The sequence below is a fragment of the Rhynchophorus ferrugineus genome, unplaced genomic scaffold (assembly GCF_030347505.1).
Source record: "Rhynchophorus ferrugineus isolate W39M unplaced genomic scaffold, kcgeb_rfMv2 rfM10, whole genome shotgun sequence".
NCBI classification, from domain to species: Eukaryota; Metazoa; Arthropoda; class Insecta; order Coleoptera; family Curculionidae; genus Rhynchophorus; species Rhynchophorus ferrugineus.
This window is the reverse complement of record NW_027472589.1, coordinates 30,920,141-30,936,607: the sequence shown is the minus strand read 5'-3', so window position 1 is coordinate 30,936,607 and position 16,467 is coordinate 30,920,141. Positions and strand designations below refer to the sequence as shown.

The 16,467-nt window shown below is 36.1% G+C and overlaps 1 protein-coding gene across 3 annotated transcripts in view; it reads right to left on the bottom strand.

Moving 5' to 3' along the window:
- Window positions 1-16,467, bottom strand: part of Kni (knirps) — a 902,599-nt gene that overhangs the window by 284,450 nt on the left and 601,682 nt on the right. For 2 of the 3 annotated variants that reach the window (XM_076415606.1, XM_076415607.1), the window contains one exon: window positions 3,298-3,375. In XM_076415606.1, the coding sequence (XP_076271721.1) occupies window positions 3,298-3,375 (78 nt within the window). Of the gene's footprint in view, window positions 1-3,297; window positions 3,376-16,467 lie in introns of those variants that run through there. The other variant, XM_076415609.1, reaches the window with a different exon arrangement.

Below are 16,467 nucleotides of genomic sequence, written 5' to 3'. Positions count from 1 at the left end.
TTTAAACGAGCAGAATAACAAATGAGCTGCGATCCTGTATTTCGATGTATTGCGGTGGGACATCGGATTTCTCTAATATCTCGAAATCGGAAAATTTATCGTTGGCCCCAGGGAGAGGGCCCCAAAACGTCCGAAAAATTTGTGATATCAGATAGTTTCGTGAATAATATAGATAGTATATGGTATTCAGCTGGTGAACCAATATTTATACATTTTAGACTTTTTGTCTCCAGTGGCGTATCGTAATTTTTATTCCAAAATATTTTTTTGATTACTTATTATAACAGGTCAATTGAAAAGTCCCCAGCTTACCATAGTAAAACTCATTTTTTTTTTGGCAAAATTAGTTTTTTTTTATTCAACATAATTCCCTTCAAGGGTGATACACTGATTATAGTGACCCACCAACTTTTAGATACCACTTTTGTAGTACTATTTGTCCTCTGCTTCAAAATAGGCCTCAGTTTCCGCGATCATCTCTTCATTCGACGAAAATTACTTCCCAGTGAGCACTCCTTTGAGATATCGAACAAGAAATAGTCGCCGGAGGCGGGATCTGGAGAATACGGTGAATGAGGAAGCAATTTCAAGCCCAATTTATGGAGTCTTGCCATCTTTTTCACTGACTTGTGACACGGTGCATTATCTTGGTGAAGCAGCACTTTCTTTTCCAACAAATGCGTCCATTTTTATCAATTTTTTTCGCAATAACAAAAGTTAGGGCTAACTAAAAAATATATGGATTTAATTCTAGTAGTGCCATCTATGTATCAGGGCGGGGACTTTTCAATTGACCTGTTGTACATCTGTACACAGTATGTTCGTACCTACTCCTGACATTGAACAATGTCTGATAGAGCATTGGAACTTTTCAAAATTGACTTTTATAATTACTTCGAAAACAGTTTCAGATAGCTGCCAAAGTATAAAATAAAATTCATATTTTATAAAATATACTGTCCTACAGGCAGGAGTCGTCCCGCTGCTATTTAAAGTGTCTTGTATTAACCTTGTAAAATATCGAAAATTGATGCATTACAACGCATAAAATGTATTCGTGTCTAATTTACGATTTCTGGACACTTAATACTAACACTTACATCACCAATCCTTTTTGGAAGACAAATTGTATCCGGGAATCTGCACTTCTATAGATCTGGAACGTCACAACTATGCTACACATTAATACGTTAAATAATTTAAAAAATACAGGGTAACTAATAAGAAATGTTTTTCTTATCTGCATTCTAAAAAGTATAGGTTTATACGAGGGTCGCTATTTATATTTCGGGAATTGGCAACACTGTTTTCATATGAGGCCACCTGACGGTTTCATCGTAAAGTTTGACATTTTTGACGATATACGTACTCAGAATATTTTGTCGCACGGACGCTATTTGTTTATTTTATATTTAGTTGAAAGTTTCGTCTCGGCAAAAAATGGAACTGAATCGTGAACATTTTCGTGCCATGATTTTTTACGATTATCGACGTGGATTATCACAATAAGAGTGCATCAATCAACTTAAATTGACTTTTGGCGATGAAGCTCCATCAAAAACCACCCTATATCGCTGGTTTAGTGAATTCAATCGTGGTTGTACTTCGCTGTCCCATGAGTTTCATGAAGGTCGTCCAAAATCGGTTGTTGTGCCAGAAAACATCGATGATATGTGCGAAATGATTAAGCAAGATCTTCATGTCACCTATTGTGAGATTGAGGCATCCCTAAGCATTAGTTCTACTAGCATATATGCGATTTTACATGGACACGAAGCTGTGAGAAAGGTTCGCTGTTCGCGTTGGATCCAACACAATGACTCAATCACTCAAAAAAAAAGGCTAGTGTCGATTGGTGCAAATAAATGCTTAAGAAATTAAATCGCGGTGCTTCGAGAGACGTTTATGAAATCGTGAGAGGTGACGAATCATGGATATACTCGTATGAGCCCGAAAGTAAGCAGGCTGTATAGGTATTGCAAGATGAACCAAATCCAACAAAAGTTGGTCGCACACGAAGCACTTCAAAGCGGCCTGTTTCTTCGGGAAAACTGGCCACATTGCAACAGTGCCTCTAGAGGATCGTAGAACAGTCAATTCTGATTGGTACACAACCATTTGTTTGCCAGTAGTCTTCGGTGAAATAAGGAAAACAAACAAGAGACGCCGGATTGTTCTTCATCATCACAATGCGAGCTCTCAAACAAGATACAATTTGAGCAGACGAAACATCGAATTGATGGGACATCCGCCGTACAGCTCTGATTTGGCACCCAATGACTTCTTTTTGTTCCCATCCGTGAATAATAAACTACGTGGTCAATATTTTTTATCGCCCGAAGAAGCTGCTGAAGCGTTCAGAAATTATGTTTTGAAGATACCTCATTCAGAATAGAATAAATGCTTTGAAAATTGGTTTAAGCGTATGCAAAAGTATATCAATCATCGTGGCGAGTACTTTGAAAAACAATAAAAATATATTCGCAACTTAACTATGTACTTTTTTTTCCTATTCCCGAAATAAAAATAGTAACCCTCGTATATAAAAGATTTAAAATATATGCTGCTACTGTGTATTAAATCGTATTCGGTACATTTGTAGCTTACCCCATGTCGAAGTCTCATTGATAGGCTTCATTTTACGGTATTTCATCAGTGCGTTGAAAGTGTCCGGATTTGTACCGAGTATATTGCACTTGCGGGAAGTTAGACTTTTTTACTTTAATTTAAAAAAGCAGCTGAAGGTCATCGAAGGCTGTATGAAGCTTATGGCAACTATTCTTTATCGATTTCCACACGTGATACTGACTTAAAAAAAAATAAAGAGCGTTCTGGATAGCCAAAAAATACATTATAACAAGCATTACGAGGCATTAGCCTGTGAAATCATCAATCACTATCCCCTACAAATGACGCATTTCAGTCGAGCATCAAATAGTTGCCGCCGTGAAATTTAGGTTATATAAAATATACGCAACTATAATTTCAATTTAGAATTTAATATATTTTAAGAGTTTCTGGAGCGGCAGAAGTACTGCTGAGCTTAAAACATAATCATTGAGAAAGGCAATGTGGATTGAAAATGCCAGATGGGATGTGACGATCTTTATGCTAATGTTAAGACTGATGTGTCGACCAAATAAAATTGTTGTTTTCTCTCAACCGTCAAAACGATTTCAGCAATTACATTCAATAGAGATCTCCGATATTGTTTATATTTGATTTAAGCTCCTAGTTCATTATATGCGTATATAGTTCCTTTTACCATACTACTGAAAACATGAAGCTTGTACTTACAGAATAGGGCGTTACAGGTCTGGGCACTTCTTCAGGGTGATTCGAATCTGAGGAATCTCTACTTGAACGCCTCTGGAACTGAAACATATACAGAGTAATTAAAATAATAATAATTTTTCATATCTACATTATAAAAACTATATTCGATAATTAATGAGGTGTATAGAATTACAGATGTAATTGAAAAAACCTTTGAACGCAAAAAGGTAAGTTCAACTCTATTCTTAGATTTCGCACAAGTCTTGATAATGTATGGCAGGGCAGCCTTGTTCATAAGCTACAGAAAATGTTACCGAAACAACACACTGAACTACCGAAATATAACATTACAGTTAGAATATTTAGAGTCAAAGAAGAGGAAACTTACGCTATAACAAAATCTAAATCGTAGTAAGAGTGTAGAACAAGGCAGTGCATTGGGACCAATTCTTTATCATTTCACTAGATTTCAAATTTTAAATTTTAAATTTCATTAAAAATCAGTCGAATGAAACTAGTAGAACCAAAAATAGTAACTAAAAGTACACGACTGAAACAGTCGATAGTAAAGAGTAACAAAATCAGTCGGACCGAAAATGGCGACTGAAAACAGTCGACTGAAAACAGTCGACTGAAGCAGTCGCTGGTAAAAAGTAATTAAATCAGTCGAACCAAAAATAGCGACTGAAGCAGTCACTGCTAAAAAGTAGTAAAATCAGTTGCACCAAAATTAGCGAGTGAAACAGTCGATAGTAGAAAGTATTCAATTACTAAACAGTCGATAGTCGATTTGAGTCGATACTTCCCAACACTAATGAAAACAATTTATATGGTAGTAGCAATGTAACAAATAAATTTAGAAGCTGGCTTGGTGGCGCAGTGGTAAAGGCGATGGGACGGTCCTCCTACTGTTGCGATAGCCGCAGGTTCGAATCCTGCTGGGGCATGGTCGTAAATTTATGTTTGTGATTGTTTAAAATTTGTGAATTTTCTAGGCAAGAGTGTAAAATCCTACAAGGAAAATGATCCCAGTCACGCCAGTAACCAGGCTGGGTAAGACCGGATGTCTTCTGGAATGATTTATAAAGTTGGTTACTCGCCAGTCGGTAGGCTTAATGCTTAGGACCATGGTTCGGAGCCCACGTTAAACTTTAGGCCCAGTCCAGATAAACCCATAGTTTGTAAAAGGAGACTTTAAAATATATATAAACAAAAATGAAAGAAGTATTGGTAAATAGTGGATAGTAAAATGCTGCCACTGGTGTTGATAAATAGTCTTTAGTTTTATGCAAATTTGTTGTAATAATGTTTAAAAAAAGTTTAAATAGAAATCGACGGTTCTCTGGTGGAGGAGATGATATATATAGGTATATTGTATATTAATATTATTTCCACGAAAGTTCTAAATTAGGTTAATAACCCCTTTTACTCTTTGTTGCGTATCGCGTTTACTTGGAAATACTTAAAACTTGGACATTATATGTTGTCTTCCAAATACGGTCTCGTTAAAATTTAATTTTTCTTAATGGTGGTTTAAATCTCGTCTTTTCAGACGAAAGGTAAACCGTCGAGCGCAGATCGCTCGTTAGGAAATGATCGAGGCGCCGCCGCTGGTACAACTAAATCGACTTTAAAGCTCACGACCAATAACTTTGAAGAATTCAACGTTTATTTGTCTCCCTCTAAATTCCACTATCCGAATACGATATGGGTCGCTAAGTTATTAAGAGTCCCGATCATAAAACAACGAAAAGTTGTGTCAGGCCGAGAGAATCCAGTGGCGTCGATTATGAGACTACAATAATTTTTATAAAATGTTAAATATATATTTTTTAATTTCATTAGGGGCTATTCGTTTATTAGGCAAGACAATTTGGATGGGAGTGGGTTCTATCATGTCTCATTTTGTGTTACTGGGGGTTACGTGCATTTTATTTTCTTTTGATTTTTCGACCAATTCTTATTTTTTCTACAATAGAGGGAGGAGAGGTGATAAAAACTGGCAAAAATGTTTTATTAATTTATTAATATATTATTAGTCATCGTCACCAACTAACTTGTCTCTACTGTGCCTTAAAACTAGATACTTAACATAGGTCTAGGAAAATTGGATTTTGCTTAGTCTCTAACGAAATTAAATTAAAGGCACTTTAAGTGTTTTTGTGACTTAGTGCACTTCACTACAAAACTACACAAGATCGCATTTGTTGTTTGGCTCTCTTGAGTTTGTGTTATTGAAGAACAGCACTTCGATTTTCCATGTGAGTTGAGCCTTTCCACATGCCTTGTTGCGAATTTGTTAATTTCCTTTATGAGAACTGGAATCCGTAGTTATCTGGGTGCATGGACAATACCTCTCAGGACTTTATTCTGACACACTTGTATTATTTCGATATTGATATGACTTCTCGCGGAACATCCCGATAACTGAATTACATAAGCCCATATAGGTTTTAATATCTGCTTGTACGCCAGAAATTTATTATATATGGATAACGTAACAGGTCAATTAAAAAGTCCACGGCCTGCCTTAGTAAAACACATTTTTGTCTTGAATTTGATTGATTGATTGATTGATTGATTGTCTTATAAATCAACCTGTTTGATTTTAGATCATGTTGAGAGTATCTTCCAACTAACCAGTATAGTTGTTTTATTTTGGCTCTAATATGTTTTGCTTTTTGTCTAACTGGGGGCCTGATCGGAAAAATACGGTGGATGAGGAAGCAATTCGAAGCCCAATTCATAGATTTTTGTCATCGTTTTTACTGACTCGTGACGCGCTCCATTTTCTTGGTGAAGCAGCACTTTCTTTTTCTTCAAATGTTTCGGGGATTTCGTCCTTCAAACGATCCAATAAAGCTATGTAATAATTGCTGTTGATGGTCCTTCCTTTTTCAAGGTATTCAATGAAAATTATTCCATGTGCATCTCAAAATACAGACGCCATAACCTTGCCGTTTTCCCATGCTGTAGAGTGGGTTCATCGTGTGCAGTTCATTCGGGTGACTGTCGATTAGACTTCGGAGTGAAATGATAGAGACATTTTTCTTTCGTTGTCATACACTGATGCAAAAACTAGAGTTTATTACGCTTGATCATCTTCAAACACTGCTCCGAATCATCAACTTATCGTTGTTTTTAGTCAAAAGTGAGCTCGCGCGTCACCCACATCAAATATTCGTGGATGATATGATGTACACGTTCAGTTGATATCTTTAGAGTGTCTGCTATTTCATTCAACTTCAAGATTCAACATCATTTTGTGGATTTTTTAAATGTCTTCGTGGGTAAATACTTTTTTGGAGTGTGCGGACAATCACACTGCGTTCACCGTCTTCAGTGCTGATTTCATCACGTCTAATAGCATACCAATCCTTGTTGTTGTTTTTTCCTGGGCAATATCCGGAAACTCGCCCAAGTTTTTGTTTCAACTGTATTTTTTCCCTTCAAAAAGCAATAATGTATCAACACGCGAAATTCCCTTTTATCAATTTTTTTTTAAAATAACAAGTTGCTTCACTCAAAACGCTATAATTCACAAAATAATAATCCAACAGCTATCAAATTTATATACGCATCTTTTGAGGGTTAGGGCTAACTAATAAACATATGGATTTAATTCTAGTAGCGCCATCTATTCAGTAGGCCGGGGACTGTTCAATTGACCTGTTGGATTTTCTTCCAAATAACCAATATATTATTTTGTATTTTAATTAGAATTATTTTCTTTTCCTTTTGATATGCCCCTTCCTACGAAATTTTGCGTCCAAATTCATTCCAAGTAACTTAACATTGTTGTTGTATGGGATAATAGTATTATTAAATTTTATTATACATGTCTGGGTCCACCTGTTTATATTATTATTTTATTACATGCATGTTACAGATTTCTGGTTGCTTCTTCGCTATTGTCTCCGACAGAAAGAAGCGCAACATCATCAATAAATGTATGCATAGTAACATTTTCTTTTCGTAGTATATATAGAGCAGATGAAGAATATGGCCCAGAACACTGGCAAGAATTATCTTACGTAACAAATGAATGGTACCTTTCCTTAATATAAAAGAGTAGAGAAAATTTAGATGCGTTGAGCCGTTTTAAATTTAGATATAATAAGTAAATAACTAATACTTTTTCCATTTAAATAAGTTATTTAAGGTCATTAAGTGGCAAAACAAAATAGAATTTTGCCTTTAACTGTGTAAGTATATGTTTGAATGTGTATAATGGAAACAATAATTAATCAAAATAATAATAATACATAATAGATATAATTAATTCTAAATAATACTACCCGGTCGATATTATTATTAACCTTATTATTATATGTATTATATTATTTATCTTTTAAAAGAGAATAAAAGTGATTTAAAGTGATTCAAAGTGTTTCTTCACAATAAATTCCTTCCAAACTGAAGAAAGATCACAGTACATACTTCGCAGCACATTTTCACCAGTTTTGTAACATGTAGTTGAGAGTTATCGTGCTGAAGAATAACATTGTTTTATTTTTGGTCATATTTCGGTATTTTTTCGCGCAGTGTTCAGGTCAAACCCATCAATTGTAGTCGATAGCGGTCCCCATTGATGGTTTCGTTCAAATCCTCGTCCTCATTTCTATTCTCTTTACCTTCGGTGTCATAATCCATTACTTCTCGAAACCAGTATTCACATGTTGAAACCGGTGGGGCATGATAGTAAGAAGCATCGCACAGCATTCGATGACTTTCAGCCCCCTTTTTCTTCAAATTGGGACAATGCGCTGAATTTGTTTTTGTCCATGCTTTGACAAAATGACGCGCAATGCAAAGTGAGCCCTGTCGTTGACGCTTCAATATGAAGTAGGTGACAAATTTACCCGAAGCAATTCGATACACGGTAACATCAACTGTTGTAAATCCTTTAAAATTAACTTATAGTCCTGACACTGTTACTGAGACAAAGTAATAATAGTCAATTAATTAAAAGCATGTATTGTCATTAAATTTTAAGCAGGCAAAGGAAATAGTTCGTTAACATGTCTGGATCTCCAAGAAGAGAGAAAGGAGTTACCCTTCTTCTTGAATTTTTAAATTGTTATTGCATGTGTGATCCAAGTATCGAAGTTCTCTTGGTGTTCCGTCTAATGTAAATAATAGGTGAGGCTAGAGTCCCGCTACCATTTTGATTGCCTATAACTTTGCTCACCCAAAGATAATTAAGTTTGGTTTTTATAAAAAGTTTATTTGGTCTATACGTTTTTTTTTTCACTATTATTGAAAAATTATATCGGTTCAATGGTGACCGCGATTCGCTATGCAACTTTCGGCTCTTTTAAGGCATTCTTCATGACATCCTGCAACATCTGAGGCTGAATTTCTTCAATTTCGTGACAAATATTGTCTTTAAGATGTTGATTCCTTTGGGGTTTAATCACGCTTATATTGATTTTAAAAAACCCCATAAGGAAAAGTCAGGTGCTGTCAAATCGTGAAATCTAGCTGGCCATGCCAAATCGCCACTTCTTGAAATTAGTCTTCGTAGAAAGTCATTCAATAATTAAATTATTGAACGAGTTGTGTGTGCCCCATCTTGCTGAAACCACGTGTCCTATCTAGTTCTTGCTCTTCGATTTCAGGCACAAGAAAATTTGGAAGTATGTCTTGGTACCATTCAGCAGTAACAGTAACTGCAACACCATGATTCATTTTCAAAAAAATAGGTACCAATAATGTTTCCGGCATGAATACCACACCATACAGTTGTTTTTAGTGGATGCAATGATATTTCGTGAATTAATTGAGGATTTTGTGTTTCGCATAACCGACTGTTCTGTTTATTGACGTGGCCACTGAGAGGAAAGTGGGCTCGCTCATTATCAATTTAGACGAAACTTCTTCAGAAACTTCACCAGACTGCCTTTGGATTGCATTACTGTACTCAACTCGTTGATCAGGACTCTCGGTAATAATTTTTGAGCTAACTGAAATTTGTAGGGGAACATTTTCAAAACTGTTTTCAAAATTCGCCTTAAACTAGGTGCAGAAATGTGTAACTGGGAACCACGTCTCGGAATTAATGTTTCTGGAGACTCCGCAATACTATCACGCACCAGAGCCACATTTTCAGCATTACGAGATGTTTGTTATCTTCCAGAACAAGGCCTAGTTGTACCGTACTGTCGAAAATTCGTATGTAAATGATAAATTGCGATTTTGTGAGGCACTGGACGATTAAGATATTTTTGACAGAATTTCCGCTGAGTGGCAATAATGGAACGATTACTTTCAATAAAAAATGTCACTGTTTATGCTCGTTCTTGTGGCGTATATTTATCCATAATAAAATTTGGACATCTACACAACACAATGGTTAAAGCGAAACTGAGCTAAAGGTCACATAATCAAGATTGCGCGCAATCAGAATGGTAGCGGGACTTTTACCCCACCTGTTACTTCAAAACTATCTTATAGTCAATGTTTCATTTCGAAAAAGTCATAAGTTGAAACATGCCAGTATACTTCCAAATGTTTACGAATTTAATTGACTTTTTCAACGAGACACAGGGATTTTTGATACCATATATATATAATATTTTCATTACTGAGATACAAATAACGTAAAAAGCAACTCATTTATATCAAAAAAGAAATAGTTCAGCAACATTCGTGAACTAACATATCCGAGAAGCGACAACAAAGGCGCTTCTTCTTCAGGTGGAAAGTGTTAAAAATCACTTCCCGATATGCCCCTCCCGGCTGTAGTGGCAGCCACGAACAACAACGCATCGAAATCTCGAAAAAATTAAATGGAGTGGGTTGTGTTGTTTCTGTTACAGATAGAATCTACATGACAGAAATTTAAAGACGTGACTGGCAAATATTGACCGATAAACCGGAGCCCTAGAAATTCCATCGCGGTGGGGTTATGGGAAATTGGTCCTTTATTGGGTGACATTTTCGAGCGCGAGATGACCCTGCTGACTTTATATAGACCACCCTGAAAGACCTGTGAGAAATTTGTTTTAACACGGTCGAGATGACTTTAAGGACGGTGCCGAGGGTAGAATGAATAAGTGTATGGCAGTTAGTTAGATTCACTGTCTGAGATTTTTGTTTAACTTTAGTAATACCAATACGTACCTTTTTTATATGTTTATTTTTATTTATATAACACATGGGCTAAAAAAGCTCGGGCGTAACAAAGGAAACGCGCCTGTTTTGTTTAAAATTGGTTTTATCCATCAAGGGCGACACAATCACTCCAGAGCTGCTCTAACATTTCAGTTCAATAGAACGATTTATTCTTTTGCCTCAAATTCTGTTGCATTGAGTTTAAACATGACCAAACACTGTTCAGGAATCATCAACACGTTTTTGTTTTTGGTCAAGAGTGAGAACTTGGTTATGCGACTTCATTTTTCGATCATTCGAAGCGATTATATTGATTTTTTTTTATGTTTTCTGACGTTGCCACCTCATTTGGACACTCACTGAGTTCTGCATCATGGGATTCTCTACGACCACGTTTAAAGTCAGCAAACTAGCGTTTTTTTTTTCTGATGGAGCGGAGTCCTTATAACACTTTTCAAGCCGTTGCTTCGTCCAACGGTATTATTTAAAAAAAATTAAAATACGAAATTGGTTTTAATCCATTGTTTTGAAAATAACAATAATGTCACCGACGTCACAGGATACAAGTAATGTCACAGGCTGCATATCGATTGTGGAAACTAGATATAAAATATGAACAAAATCCGTTTATAGTATTGGTCATTTGATTTTATACATCTTAGAGTATATTTTAGGCAATTTATGCATACCATTCCAGAACAAAAACTGTTTATCCTTTGAGCAAAACCATTCATCGAACCATTTTCTAATTTCTTCAAAATTGGCGAAATGCTGCTCTGTAAGGACCTATCCCCTTGATGCGAAAAGTCGACAGTCCGACGGGGCAAGATCTGGAGAGTACGGCGGGTGTGATAATTTGTCTCATAATTGTGCTTTTAATGCTTCCTTATTCGGTTTTGCATAATGCAACGGCGTGTTATAGTGCTGTAAAATTACTTTACCGTATCCTCGTATCCATTCTGAACTTTTTCCGACCAATGTTTGGTTCAAATTAATCTCCTGTTCACTTCTTGGTCACTCGCAGCGATGAGTATTAACTGTTTCATCGTGTTTCGACATTTCGTAACATATCACGCCACTTTGGCCCCACCAAGCACAGATAATTGTATTGCGACCAAAACGATCTGATCTAGAAGTTGCTCTGCCGGCTTCGCAACGATTTTAACAATTAAGCCTTTCAAAACAAATCCACCTTTCATCAACCGTCGCTATTCGATGCGGAAATGACCCATCATACCTTTGAAGCAGAATTTCCATTTGTCCGTCATTCAATTGATGTGGCACCAATGTTCCCATCTTTCGGATTTTCCTCTTTGCTAGGCCGCTAATCGCTTCTTGAGCCACATTATTTTCAAACTTTTTCGGTTTACTCGAACGTCCTTTGTTTTGCACATGAACAATGCCACTGTCGATACCACGCCTCACATGTTTTAAGTTTATATCATCCTCCCTATAAGTTTCTACTAGCAAACGATGACTTTGAGCGACTTTTTTTAAATTAAATAAGAAAAGTAACGGGCCCCAAATGCACCTTTTCAGGCACGATACTTGGGTAATATGGAATATATGGGTAAAATTATAGCATTGCATACATAAGCCTTTAACGACAACTATTAGAAAAACCGGTAAGGACTTTCCGGTACACCTGGTAATACAGCTGATAGCTGTTTTTTTCTAGTTTATTGCAAAATTTACATTACCAAACCTAGCGACATCTGTTCGAAAAACCGGTAATGATTTTCCGGTACACCTCGTAATATAGCTGATAGCTGTTTAGTTGAACGTCTCTACTTCTACTGCTTCTGTGCTGTTAGGATATTTACCGTGTAGAGCAGATGCAAGTGTGGTCCCCAAGAGACTACCCTACAAGAACTCCGAAATTGGTTTAAATGTTAAATAGAAACGGCAACGTAAAATATCTGTGTTTCTAAAAAAATACCTTTTATAAACTGTTTTTTTTATCTGAGGTTTGTATAATCATATTACCAAGGAAAACAAATGAATATCCCTACATGATCGAATGGTTTCGAGATAATTATTCGGGATGCAATTGTGCCCGATGACAGTGACAAAATGTTGACGTTTCTACGACACCACGAGGGGACTTACCGGGTCTGAAGTCCTTTATTCCCGTTTGAGGATTAGGTTGACGTGGTCTAAAGGCGCTAACGGCAGAAGGACACACGCTGAGCGCTACCCCATCCCGTCGACAATGGTGTCGTCTAAAGACTCATTAATGAGCGTTCCTCGGTGAGAAAATCGTCTGGATAGTTACCACCAATGTTTCTAAACTAAAGGTCGAGTCTGAATGATAGTTTTTTTGCTTTGATGTAGTTGCTTTTATGATCCCTTGTTATATAAATGACATTGAGATAAAAATATGATGTTGTACATATACTATATTGTAGAATAGGATAGACATTTTAGTTTATCAAAAAATGTTCAATAAAATTTATTTCAAAATATTTTTGACAAAAAAGGAACTAAAATGTTATTTGCAAAACTGATTTAAAAGTGGCGGGCTAAGTGACTAGAACCATCTTCGATTACCTGAGATCACCTCATTAAGCGATCTTCTGTATAAAATATTTTCTTAATTAATTAGTCTAATTCTAAAGCTTATACTAAATTCTACATATGTCCAGTAATCAGATCAGGTGGTGTTAAACGTTTTAGTCTACGCACTTCAATATCACGTCGCATATTTAGCTGATTAGCGAGTACATTGGGATGCACTGACACTCTTTCGAAGTACTTTACACAAACACGTTGGATTACTAATCATAATCAGCATACTCGGAAGTAAATTGACTCAAAATTAAAACTTACCTCATCGAACAAAATTTCAAGAATTCAAAGAAACAATTCGAGGCAACAGTTTCTTCTCCATAAAATAGAAGAGGGAAAGAGGAAATAAGGACAAACATTTTTTGAAATAATTTGATGGAGATACAATCATTTTCGATAAAAACAAAGTATTTTGCATTTTTCGACCAACTCCGAGTAGTTCTTAGATCGAATCTATGTACAACGTTCTACAAAAAAGCTTGGAGACTAAGAAAATTCTCAAAATTACTCCCCGAACCTGAAATATTCCTCGATACCAGACCAAATAAATATACATACGCGACTAATTAATGGCGTCGGACAAAAATTCGAATCGGAACCGTCATACTCGTAAGTCTCGTTTATCAGTCGAGACGATCTAGAGCTTTCTAAACGTCGGTCGCGTCGACGACGTTACCGAGAACTCAACTGTTTCCAGACGGTCCTCCTAAAATATTGATCATAAAAATTCTGTAACAAAATCTGGGGGGACATAAAACGGCGGGATATTCGGACGGACAAACAAAAGGGATAACACGAGAGGGAAAATTAAATGATCTAATATGTTTTCGGTTATAATCCGGCCGAGTCAGATTAATAACAGACCCCTTCGATTACGCTAGAGATAAACAGAGGACCGTGTCGTGTTTCTTTTTCCGATTTCGAGTTCGTAATTTCGGTAATAAATCCTGCTACGTTCTTTTTTTCGGTTTTTCCCGGCGAGTTTCGGTAAATAACATGTCAATTGAAAAGTCCGAGGCCTACCATAGTAAAACATATTTTTTTGATAAAACTAGATTTTTTTATCAGCACAATTCCCTTCAAGGGCGATGCACTGACCATAGCGACCCTCTAACTCTTCGATAAAACTTTTGTGATACAATTTGCCCTTTGCTTCAAAATAGGCCTCACACACACACAGTTTCGGCCTTCATTCGGCGAAAATTACTTCCCAGCGAGCATTCTTTTGAAATCTGAGAACAGGAAATAGTCGCTGGGAGCCAGATCTGGAGAATATTGTGGATGAGGAAGCAATTCGAAGCCCAATTTATGGATTTTTGCCATCGTTTTCACTGGCTTGTGACACGGTGCATTGTCTTAGTGAAGCAGCAATTCTTTTTCTTCAAATGAGGCCGTTTCCGGCGATGTCGTCCTTCAAACGATCCAACAACGCTATGTAATAGTCACTGTTGGTGGTCTTTCCTTTTTCAATGTAGTCAATGAAAATTATTCCATGCGCATCACAAAATACAAACGCCATAACCTTGCCAGCCGACTGTTGCGTTTTCCCACGCTTTGGAGCGGGTTCATCGTGTGCAATCCACTCGGATGACTGTCGATTGGACTTCGGAGTGAAATGATGGAGCCAAGTTTCATCCAGTGTTACATATCGACGCAAAATCTCGGGGGTTTATTACGCTTGATCATCTTCAAACACTGCTCTGAATCATCAACTCGTCGTTGTTTTTGGTCAAAAGTGAGCTCACGCGGCACCCACTTTGCAGAGAGCTTTCTCATAACCAAATATTCGTGAATGATATGATGTACACATTCAGTTAATATCTTAGAGTGTCTGCTATTTCATTCAATTTCAATTTACTGTCATTCAAAATCATTTTGTGGATTTTTTAAATGTTTTTGTCGGTAACAAACTCTTTTGGGCGTCCACTGCGTTCACCGTCTTTGCTGCTCATTTCATTACTTCTAAACCTAGCATATCAAACCTTGATGGTTGATTTTCCTGGGGCAGTGTCCGGAAACTCGGCATCAAGCCAACGGGTTGCATTAACTGTATATTTTCCCTTCAAAATGCAATATTTTATTAACACGCGAATTCCTTTTTATCCATTTTTCCACAATTACATAAGTTGCTTCACTCAAAATGCTACAATTCACAAATTAATGAACCGACAGCTGTCAAATTTAGACACGCATCTTTTGACGGTTAGGGCTAATTAAAAAACATATGAATTTAATTCTAGTAGCGTCATTTATGTGTCAGGCCGGGAACTTTTCAATTCACTTGTTAGCTCGCGATGCTTGATTAATTAGTGACACGAAATGGTGTCGGATTGTCCAATATCATCGGTATCCTTCCTGTGAGCTCTTATCGCGTGTTTTTTGTACTTTCACCAATTTGTAATCTAATTATTTTTTGAAAATATTTAATATATTTCCGGGCAAGATTACGATACCCCATCATATTTTTCTAATTAATGGGGATCTGCTTAATTTAGTGTTTCCTGTCATAATTAATCCCACTAATATTTCAGAATTTGAGATCAAAATCTGATAATATCCCTCTATTAATAATATATTTTCGAAATTAATATTCGGTCAAAGTAAAAATAAATTCCCTTCAAGAATAATACACTCTGCCAACATTCTTTGTATTCTTTTTTATATTTGTATTCTTGTGTATATTTTTAAGTACTCTTATTTCTTCTGTTGTAACATTCCGGCGAAAAAACTCCTTTATTATAATATTTCTATTAAAAGAGCTTGTGAAGAGAAAACAATTTGTCCAGTTATATTCTTGGACCTTGCGCAAGCTTTCTATAAAGTCTGACATAAGGAACTCATGCATAAACTTAATAAAATTTTACCGAAGTAAGAACGTTTCAACTCTTAAACTCCTGTATCTCAGCCAGGATGTTGAGAGTTAAACAGAAAGAAGCTTAATCAACAATTAAAGAAACAGAATGAGGTATAACGCAAGGCAGTGTTTTGAATCTTGTTCTTTATCTCGTCCTCTACAGTGTTCTTGTTATATACAAGTAAAATACACACAAATTAGAAAATGCTACCAGAGCTATATTTGCTGATGACATTGCAATACTTTTATTGAAGAATTAGAACCAGAAAACTGTCAGATGCCAATAATAATATATATAAGATTAATGCCAGAAAATATTATTTCTACTATCCACATTTTTTATTATGTGAAATTTTACATATTATATATTACCTAATAGTTAAACATTAACTATATTGCGGATTTTTAAATAATTAAAGCAATTAATAATTGCCAATTTTGTGTAAACAATCCATGTTGCGCTATTTTAATATTTCGGCAGAAGTAACCCTGTGCCAGTCAAGCTTTTTTTTTATTAATTACATCTTATGTTAGATATGCTAAGTATAAACTTAATCTACAAATTGGTTTATTACTACTGTTATGTTGTAGTTGTTTTATTACACGAGCATGACGAGTACGAGTATGTATTTCCGAAATTACGCCACACCTAT